At 36.8% G+C, this 10753-nt stretch overlaps 1 protein-coding gene across 1 annotated transcript; it reads right to left on the bottom strand.

The window, feature by feature from the left end:
- Positions 1-8752: 8752 nt before the first annotated feature.
- Positions 8753-10071, bottom strand: LOC148782524 (uncharacterized). Its single transcript, XM_088863616.1, has 3 exons — positions 10041-10071; positions 9819-9923; positions 8753-9695 (listed from the first exon to the last, which is right to left on the bottom strand). Exons 1-3 carry the CDS (start codon positions 10059-10061, stop codon positions 9420-9422), a joined length of 402 nt encoding a protein of 133 aa, XP_088719742.1. The 5' UTR covers positions 10062-10071; the 3' UTR covers positions 8753-9419.
- Between the last annotated feature and the right edge of the window lie 682 nt (positions 10072-10753).

The following is a 10753-nucleotide window of genomic DNA, read 5'->3' as shown; positions in this document are numbered from 1 at the left end:
TTAATCGGAGAGGCCATGGTTGTGGGGTTTTGAAGAACAGACTGATGAAGGTGGGCCTCTGGTTTTTGAAGAACCAATTTTTTTTTTTCTCTCGTGTGGGTCATCTGCGTATTCTCTCTCTATCTCTCCCTCTCTCACAAACCCCCTCTCTATCCCTCTGAAACCCTCTATCTCTCTTAAACTCCCCCTCTCTCAATCAGAGATCCCCTCTCTCTGAAACCATCTTTGCTAATCAGAGAGCCCTTCTATATCTCTCTGAAACCCTCTCTCTCTCAAACCCCCCGCTCTCAATCAGAGACCCCCTCTCCCCCTAAAACCCCTCTCTGAAACCATCTTTGCTAATTGAAGAGCCCTTCGCTATCTCTCTGAAACCCTCTCTGCTAACCCCGCTCTCTCAATCAAAGACCCCTCTCTCCCTAAAACCTCTCTATCTCAAACCATTTTTGCTAATTGAAGAGGTCATGGTTGTGGTGTTTTGAAGAGTTGACGAAGGTGGGAGCCTCTGGTTTTTTGCCTTAAACTGGTCGTTTTGGGGAGAGAAAAATTTTTTCGGTTATTGAAGAACCAAAAATTTAAAATTTTCCATTATTTTGATGTTTTTAAAACCGAAATTGGCATGATTTGTGTTTTTGAAAAACCGAAAATAAGAAGTTTTATTTTTTTCAAAAAAATTTGTTATAAAGTTCTAAAACGGACATATCAGTAATTATGGAAAGTATTCCGTATGTTGGTACTAATGAAAACTAAAACGGATCTTTACGTAATTTTTCCTTTTTTTAATAGAAGGGTTCAAAGATTCAGATCATATGTATTGTCTTGGTAAATCATCACACAAACCTATCATACATGGGGAATAATGAAAGGAAATATTGCAAAATTTTTTATTTAAGGCATAGGTTTTATAAAAACACAGTAGAGCCTCACTTCGAATCTTATCTAGAAAGCGATTTTGGCATTGAAAATCTCCATGATGGATCCAACATCAAACTCCAATGCCGACTATTAAATTTGAAGCATAAAAAGTGGTACAGATCTTGTGGATCCATGAGCACTCTCTCTCTCTCTCTCTCTCTCTCTCTCTCTCTCTCTATATATATATATATATATATATATATATATATATATATATATATATATATATATATATATATATATATATATATATATATATATATATATATATATATATATATCTTTTTGTTTATCTTTTACTTTGTTATTGATTGCACTTTTGTCATGTGCATTATATATCTCTCCTTATCTTGTCTCTTTTATATGTGGGTTCTTTACTTTGGCTAACATTTTGACATTAAATATACTATCATCACTTTTATTCACTTATATCATTTACTTTGTGCCCAAAAAATTATTAACGATTTGTTGCGCGCAAGCAATTATGAACGTTCTTGACCTTTTTATACAAGTCTATCTTCTACTAAGTTTAGGCAGAGAAGAAAAGGCATATAAAGAGAGTGGAATGGTGTGTGGGAGAGATAGAGAGATAGAAAGAGAGAGAGAGAGGCTTAGTGAGATAAGATTCAGACGTGACCAAGGAAGATGTATTGAAATTTGAGAGATGAGATTAATAAAGTAATATTCTTTTGTTGTGCAGTGTATCCCATATTGTAATATTATGGAACCAGATTAAGTCATTCAATATTTTGGAGGGGATAATACAAGTGTACAAGATGAAGAGATAGATGAACCATCTTGAATTCCTTTATGGTATTATGTCACTCTAGTAGGTGGTGATATGAAATTGGGAGTGGGGGGAGGAAATGGAAATGTAATTTTGACTGTCGTGATGTCCCTTTCACAAGATTGTACATACGTGTGCGTGCACATTTATTAGGCCTTTCACAAGGGAAGAAGACTAAAGGTATAATTCCTTGCCCAAAAATATCAAAAGACGAATGAGATGCGTTGAGGGTAGAAGAGTCTGAGGCTAAAGGTTTGTTTGGTTTCAGTCGAAAAGAAAGCATTAGGTCGCTTGATCAAACTGTATTCACTTCATTATCGCAGTGATCAAGTTGACACAAAATGCTTCGAGTTCAAATAAAAGGGTTAGGTGTAGTATAGCCCATATGTTTGATGCTCATGCGAGGGAGGATGTCGATGCTGCAATCGCTTGATGTTTTTATGGTCATGGGATCTCTTTTAATGTGGTAAAGGGTCCTCAGTTTCAAGAAATGATATATGCAATAAACAATGCTCCCGAGGGTTATGTGCCCCCTAAATATGAGAGATTGAGGACAAGTTTGCTAGATAAAGAGAGGAGCCGGATTGACAATGAGCTAGGTGCATTGAGGAATGAATTACCAACATATGGGGTTTCTATTATTTCTGATGGGTGGAGTAATGTGAAGAATCAATCCTTGATAAACATAATGGTTGTATCAGGGGGTAAGGCTATGTTTGTGATTGGCTATGATTGCTTCGAAATTGAGCATACTAGTCAGAATGTTGCGGATATACTCTTAAAGGCTATTGACCATATTGGACCTTATAATGTTGTTCAAGTCGTGACTGAGAGTGCATCGAATTGCAAGGGAGCTGGTTCAATAATTCGTAGACGTCATCCCCATATTTTTTGATCAGGCTGCTTAGCTCACACGTTGAGCCTTCCCATGAAGGATATTGTGGAAAAAAAGAAAAGGCACCGAAGATTTGCTTTTGTTAGGGATCATTGCAAAAAGGGAAAGAGGGTAGTGACATATATATGCAACCACACGAGGTGTTTGTACATATTTTGAACTATTTTGAAACTTGAGCTTCTAAAATCCAAGAAGACCAGATTCGGTTATCACTACATCATGTTAAGGCGCCATAAGGAAGTAAGGCTCGTCTTGACATCCCTAATCTTGAGCAACCATTGGGATGGACTCAGACATGGTTCGGGAGGCGAGGAGCATGGTGAAGTTCGCAGAATAGTGATGGATGATAATTTTTGGGCAACAAACAAAAAAATATTAGGGTTCACAAGGCCAATCTGGAAGATGATAAAGTTTACGGATAGTGATAAGGCTGTAATTGGAGATGCGTACGAGCGTATGGATACTATGTTGGGAGAAATATCGGCTTCTCTATATGATGATCTAGTGTTGCTTGAAAAGGTTAGGGACTTATTGGTAGCCATATAGAACAGAGCTAACCTTCCACTTCATTGTCTTTCTCTTATTCTTAGCCCTAAATATTATTCTCAAGAATGGTTGCCAGTACCGACACATGGTGGGGAGAAGCGGGTGAAGCCCCATCAGGATATTGAGGTATCTATGTCCTACCATTGTGCTCTTGATGCGATAGTTAGGGATCAGGCTGAGCGGAGGAAGGTACAACAACAAATAAGTGATTTTGTTAGCAGCAAGGGGAGTTTCTCACTACCAGCATCCATAGCTGATAGAGGTACAAGGTCATCAGTATCGTGGTGAGACTTGTATGGTGGTGGGGCCTCAGAGTTGTAATCAGTTGCAGTTAAGGTGTTGTCCCAAGTCATGCGCTGAGAGATGTTGGTGCACGTATAGTTACATTCACAGTGTTAAGCATAATCAACTGAATGCTGATCGATCTGAGTCATTGGTCTGTGTTCATTACATTGACAGGCTACTGAGCAGATTGAGGACTGATTACAAGACCAACTACAAGAACTGGGATGCTCATTCTGAAGATGACAACCTTGTTGATGACATAGATGCCTTAGCTGCGATGGATGAGAATATTAAAGTGGAAAATGATTTGGCTTCTCCCCCACCATGGACTAGACCGACCATTTTCCTGCCTATTGTAGAAGAGCATGATAGCCATTTAGATCTCCATCATGACCATGGTTTGCAACCCCATACTCCAGTGCAATCTTCGATTGCGACCCCACCCACTAGAGGTGAAGCTTCTCCTTTGATGACTGTTGAACAAAGATTGCAAACCATCAGGCGGGCTCCCAACCGATGAACCTATAGTTGTGTTTCTCTCTCTCTCTCTCTCTTTCTATGTAACATTTGAATGAATTCGTGCCTGAATAAGACTAAGTGACTGACACTTTTCTCTCTTACACTCTATGGCTTTTTTTATGGTTGTTTTTTCTTTAATGTAATGTCATTGTAAATTTCAAGGACATTTATTATTTACAGCCCGTGTAGTAAGTGGGAATGAAATGAGATTACTAAAAATTTTCCTACATGATTCTATTTTAATTCACGAAGGAGCAAAATGGTCATCAAGTAATAGCAAATATAACAAACATTGAACTATTCGCTTACTTGGCAATGGAAATTAGATTGCACGTTGGGTTGTTGAGTGTGCCCGTCCCATGATCCATCAGGGTCTACCCTATCATGCCACTGGCAATGGAAATTGGATTGTGCGTTGAGTTGTAAAGTGTGCCCGCACCCATGATCCATCAGGGTCTACCTAACATACCTACCTTGAAATTTATTATTGCCAATTTCATATATCCATGGGTGTGGTTCTATAAGGTTGCAACCTTAATAAATGCAATTAAGATACGCCACCAAATTTTATCATGTCATGCAGTTTTTGCGTAAAAGATTATTTGGATTTTCTGAAAATCAATTGTCATATCTAATTAAATACTTTTAAGCTCCAAAAATGGATCAAACCAAGTAGATCTATAAACATATGAAAATTCCTAAAATGGACAGTCTAGATAATATGTTGCAAGATGCACAATTTCTGGCACTCAAAATTTTAAACTTGTTTTCATACACTCATACATCTTGATGTTGATGATCAATTAAGGACTTTTTCAACATTAAAACAACTTTTTTCGATGGATCTTTGGGGTGCATCTTTAGTTCTACATTTTATCGTTGGAACTTTATATAACCTTTTCCTATATCTTTGGTTTCATAAAATACTATATAATTCTCAAATGAGTTCCCCAATTTGGATATATATATATATATATATATATATATATATATATATATATATATATATATATATGGAAAAGTCTTCCCAATGCCTATAGTCGATAGGGAACAGTGATCTCGCTCGACTACCATCGACCGTTCGTTTAATTTTGGGGAAACTCTCGGTTGTGATCTACTCGAAACCGAATCGCTCGGCAAAGCAAAAAGCTTCAAACAAATAAAAATTTCACCCCATACTATCTAATTATGATGGTAAAAAGCATGATTGTTTATATGTATTTGCTATCTAAACAAAATTGCTTGGGAATTTTCGGAGTTTTTGTGATGCTCCCGAAATTGTTGACATATAACTAATGTGGTTACCCTTTAAATGATTGCCTTGTGTCAACTTGTAAGATTTTGACAAGAAAGTTATCATTATCTCTCTCTTCATTTTTTTTTTATGTGAGAATGTGTGTGCATCCTTGGTTTTGGGGAATGATTTTGTTGTGAGTAGTTTGTCAACGTTTCTTTAAAAGAAAGCTAGGATTGAACATATCTGTTAACTAGTTCGAAAATTGTTTTGTGAAGTCCAAACGCTTTCGAATAGTTCTTGCTATTGTTTCATCATTTAATTGAACATCTAAGTCACTTCTTTTGTGCCAATCCTTATGAAAGCTTCTAAAAAGTAACAACATGCCTCCAAAGTGGTTGGCATCCACATTTTCTAGCTCCTCTATGTTTGAAATTTTACTTTCAGAATTGTTTCATACTTATAAGTTGGAGTTACACCATGAAGAAAACAGATTTCTTTGATACTCTAGTGAAAGAATGCTTGTGTTAAGTACCTTTTTGTGTTCAAAATAACATATTCTCCATAGGGATCTCAAGTGCATTTTTCACATTATAGTGACTTCAATTTGTTGGTCATATATGGAAAAGTCTTTCCAATGCCTATAGGCAATTGGGAATAGTGCTCGCCCACAAAGTGATTTTTGAAATCCATTTTTTACTACTTATGCCCATTTAGATGTATTTAATTTTAGTATACTTTAGGCAATTGTTATAAATCAAATTTTCTTTACCTATATTTTTAATATTTTTTAAACCTCGTTTTGACCTTTTTAATGTTGTTTTCTATTTTATTTTACTTTTAGTACTTATCTTTAATTTTTTTTTTCTTTTTTTTCTAATTTATTTAGAGCTTTTCGGTCCTGTGGATGACTCGAATGTATCAAAGACTCGGTCAAATAACTCACCACAGCCAGAAGCAGCAAGTCCCATAACATTGGTCTCACGTGTGCACACACGTTCCATGACCGTTGAGTGGTAAGAGGATGGTTACGAAATAAGTTAGAAAAGAAACATTTGGTTTCTTAGAGTTTTCACATGGTTCCATAAAGAATACCATGCAGTGTGTAATGCACCCTTCATTTGGTCTTTTTAATCAGCTAAGAGTAGAACTAAGTATAACCATTGCCAAGGTCAAACACTAGTCCATCAAGCATAGGCCATACTCCTACCAGGTCTAGAATTAGTTGATAGTTTTGAATTAGTTGACAATTTTGAAGAACAATATAGTGCACACGTGTATTATTTTGTTTAGGGAAAATTACATCAATATTCATTTTAGCTTATGTTATTACCAAAATACTGAAACTTTCCGTTATTACTGATATGTCCGTTTTTTGGACTTCATAACAATTTTTTTAAAAAAAGACAAGACTACCCATTTTCGGTTTTTGAAAAACTGAAATCACGTCAATTTGAACTGTTTCTCTCTCTCTTATGGATCCTCTGCGTATTCTCTCTCTACCTATCTCTGTCTGTCTGAAACCCCTCCTTTATCTCTTTGAAGCCTCTCTCTCTCAAACCCACCTTCTCTCTCTCAAACCTACCCTCTCTCAATCAACGACCGCTCTCTCTCTCAAACCTCTTTTTTTGAAACTATCTTTGCTAATCAGAGAGCTTTCTCTATCTCTCTGAAACCCTCTCTCTTTCAAACCCCCCTCTTTCTCTCTCTCTCTCTCTCTCTCTCTCTCTTCGAAACCATCTTTGCTAATCGGAGATCTTCTCTATCTCTCTCAAACCCTCCTCTCTTTCTCTGAAACTATCTTTGCTAATCGGAGAGCTTCTCTATCTCTCTCAATCAGACCCCTCTCTCCTAGAAACATCTCTCTCTGAAACCATCTTTTCTAATCGGAGAGCCTTTTCTAACTCTCTAAAACACTCTCTCTCAAACCACCTCTCTCAAACAGAGACCCCGTCTCTCCCTGAAACCTCTATCTGAAACCATCCTCGATTAGAGATCCCTGTCTCTGAAACCATCTTTCTTAATAAGAGAGGCACCATCATCAATCGGAGACCCCTCTTTCCCTGAAACTTCTCTCTCTAAAACCATCTTTCTTAATCGGAGAGGCCATGGTTGTGGGGTTTTGAAGAGCTGACTAACAAAGGTGGGCCTTCGGTTTTTGAAGAACCAATTTTTTTTTTTTCTCTTGTGGGTCATCTGCGTATTCTCTCTCTATCTCTCTCTCTCTCTCTCAGAAACCCCTTTTCTATCCCTCTGAAACCCTCTATCTCTCTCAAACTCTCCCTCTCTCAATCAGAGATCCCCTCTCTCTGAAACCATCTTTACTAATCAGCAAGCCCTTCTATATCTCTCTGAAACCCTCTCTCTCTCAAACCCCCCGCTCTCAATTAGAGACCCCCTCTCCCCCTAAAACCCCTCTCTGAAACCATCTTTGCTAATTGAAGAGCCCTTCGCTATCTCTCTGAAACCCTCTCTGTTAACCCCGCTCTCTCAATCAAAGACCCCTCTCTCCCTAAAACCTCTCTATCTCAAACCATCTTTCCTAATTGAAGAGGCCACGGTTGTGGGGTTTTGAAGAGTTGACGAAGGTGGGAGCCTCAGGTTTTTTGCCTGAAACTGGTTGTTTTTGGGAGAGAAAAAAATTTTCGGTTATTGAAGAACCAAAAATTTAAAATTTTCCATTATTTTGATGTTTTTAAAACCGAAATTGGCATGATTTGTGTTTTTGAAAAACCAAAAATAAGTAGTTTTATCTTTTTCAAAAAATTTTGTTATAAAGTCCAAAAACGGACATATCAGTAATTATGGAAAGTATTCGGTATTTTGGTAATAATGAAAACTAAAACGGATATTTACGTAATTTTCCCTTTTTTTAATTGAAGGGTTCAAAGATTCAGATCATATGTATTGTCTTGGTAAATCATCACACAAACCTATCATACATGGGGAATAATGAAAGGAAATATTGCCAAAATTTTTATTTAAGGCATAGGTTTTATGAAAACACAGTAGAGCCTCACTTCGAATCCTTATCTAGAAAGCGATTTTGGGATTGAAAATCTCCATGATGGATCCAATATCAAACTCCAATGCCAACTTTTAAATTTGAAGCATAAAAAGTGGTACAGATCTTGTGGATCCATGAGCACTTATTTTTAGGGCAAAATGGATGATCTAGATAATGTGTTACAATATATACTATTTTTAGAGCTTGGAATCCGAATTTTTTCTCACAACAATAATTCAAGACTGAGATGATCGATTTGAAGGTTTTCTAATTCCAAAATTGCAACTTTCAATGGGGTTTGAGGTAAGGCGTTACGTATTTTGATAGGGCTGCAGCCCTATCAAACCATTTTCCTTTTTTTATTCCGAGAGAGAATCGGCCCAATGAACGTCATCTGATTGGCGATTCCCATTCCACATCAAAAATTAGAGAATGTAAAGATTATAGATCCAAATTAACACAATTAAAAAAGAAGAAAAAAGAAAAGGTCTAAATGAAAACCACATGTAAGAAAAAAGAAAAGGTAAAAACTTGAATTTGTAACGGCCACATGTGCGAGTAAAAGTATTGCATATAATGGGATTATGCTTGTCCTTTATTAGAAATCGAAAATTGTAGCTGACATTAGATTTTTCATTCATGCAAAACATTAGTCTGTTTTTGAGCGAGGCTTTGAATTGTAAATTTTTTCTTTCAAGAAGTATAGGTATTACCAAATCTTCCTAATATTTTATAATATTTTAAGTATGAATTTCAAATGTCTCACCAAACCTTCCTTTTCAAGGGGATGTGGCTAAACTTCGTCGTTGATGGAATCAAGAGAGTCAAAATAATCAAATCTCATGTCCCATGGCTGATTTGTTTCTAAGCATGCAGTGTTACTGATATCATCCATCGCAGAAAGCTCCCTTGACAATGAGATTTTAACCCTGTCCTGCAATGGAACACGATCTACCTCATCTATATCAGGAGCACCATAATTTTTGCCATTCATATTCACTGCTTGCATAATGGCGCTCAAAGAGCCATCAGTCTCATTTTCCCCTTTCATCTTATCCACTGCTTGCACATTCGCCGCCTGACTCTTTGAAGGACTAGTTTGACTGTATTCAATATTCTCAGCCTTGATTTTGAAGGTCATACTTGGGAAAGAAGAGTTTGGCAGTTGATTACTTGCCATAACATCCATTTCTTTCTGTTTGGAAGAAGTACAGGGAGCTTCAGGTAGAGATGGCTAAGGTGCCTCTTTAAAACAAGATGCTCTAGCTATTTCATTGTCAATATCACTAAAGCTACCAGTGTTTGGAATGCAGGCATCAACAGTCCCTGAACATCCTGTAATTACATCTCTTGGAAGACTACAATTTGGACCTCCATGGCAATCATCAATAATTCCCACAGCAACTGTGCCACTCTGACTTCCTTTTGATAATCGAGAACCTAAATGCTGCTTTCTCTTAACAGGGCCTTTCTTACGAATTTTGGAAGTGCGAGCATAAGCAGATGATGCCTGCAAATAACACAACTTTCATCACTTGAAAATATACAGCAGATCAACTATTAGAAATTTTATCCAATTAATGTTGAACACAAAAACAGTTCATTCTTACAGAGTGCTCAAACTTATGAATACCTGAAGTGCAAGAACCGCATTCAATTGCCTAACGGGTTTTTTACTAGCATTCACGGAAGCACCATTATGGTTTAGAGATTCTTGGGCCAAGACATCTGATTTCATCTAAAAATAGCATTGGAGCTATAAAGTAAGAACATATATTCCTTTTTGTTGTATAAAGTAAGGAAATATATACATGCAAAGCAAGAAAATAATAGGTCGGCCACTTCAAGAACAAACCTCAGGAAAAATAGAGTTCATCTGCACTGATTTCTTCGTGGTCTGACTTCTATTGGCAACAAGATCAGACTCATGAAAAGCATCCTGCAAATTCCCATGAAATAAATAATGCCACAATCCATTCTGAAGCTAAAGAAAATGATGCACCTACAAGATTTTGTTGCTCAAGAAAAATGATAATATGTAGATCAGATATTGGTGGCACTAGCCTTGGAACTAGGATAGGGACACAGTCCAATAGCAATGGAGTTAGAGACACACGGATATTAAGCATAACGAAATAATAGGTAAGAACCTGCCTTAGGAAAATCAAAGTTCATCCGCAATGATTTCTTCGAACACAGAATGGGCTTTTATTGAAAATATATTCAGACTTATGTAAAATATCCTGCTATTTCCCATGTTAACAATCATTTTCGTGTCCATTTCAAAGCTAAAAGGAAATTTGCATTTATCAAAGTGAAAAATAGGCACAAGACAAATTTTGGTTGCTCAAAAATAAAATGACAATATGTCATTATGGAGATCAGATGTTGGTTAGAGAAGCTGCACAACTAGGATAGGGCATCAATAAACTTGGAGTTGCAGCAGAAGTATGGGCATTCATAAAGGCAGCAGAAGAAAATGATATGTCAGCAACTTCAGAACAGACCTTAGGAAAAGTAGAGTTCTTCTGCATTTTTTTTCTTCCCAACACAAAACTGACTTTTATT

Source organism: Amborella trichopoda, chromosome 4, assembly GCF_054954075.1.
Source record: "Amborella trichopoda isolate Santa Cruz 75 chromosome 4, AtrichopodaSantaCruz75HAP2 v2.0, whole genome shotgun sequence".
Lineage (NCBI taxonomy): Eukaryota > Viridiplantae > Streptophyta > Magnoliopsida > Amborellales > Amborellaceae > Amborella > Amborella trichopoda.
This window is presented reverse-complemented; position numbering and strand designations above follow the sequence as displayed.

Coding starts and splice junctions, on each gene's coding strand:
- LOC148782524 (XM_088863616.1), bottom strand. CDS start 10,061: ATGAACTCTATTTTTCCTGAG. Junction 9,924..10,040: donor TGAACTCTATTTTTCCTGAG/GTTTGTTCTTGA, acceptor TGCTATTTTTAG/ATGAAATCAGATGTCTTGGC. Junction 9,696..9,818: donor ATGCGGTTCTTGCACTTCAG/GTATTCATAAGT, acceptor TGTTATTTGCAG/GCATCATCTGCTTATGCTCG.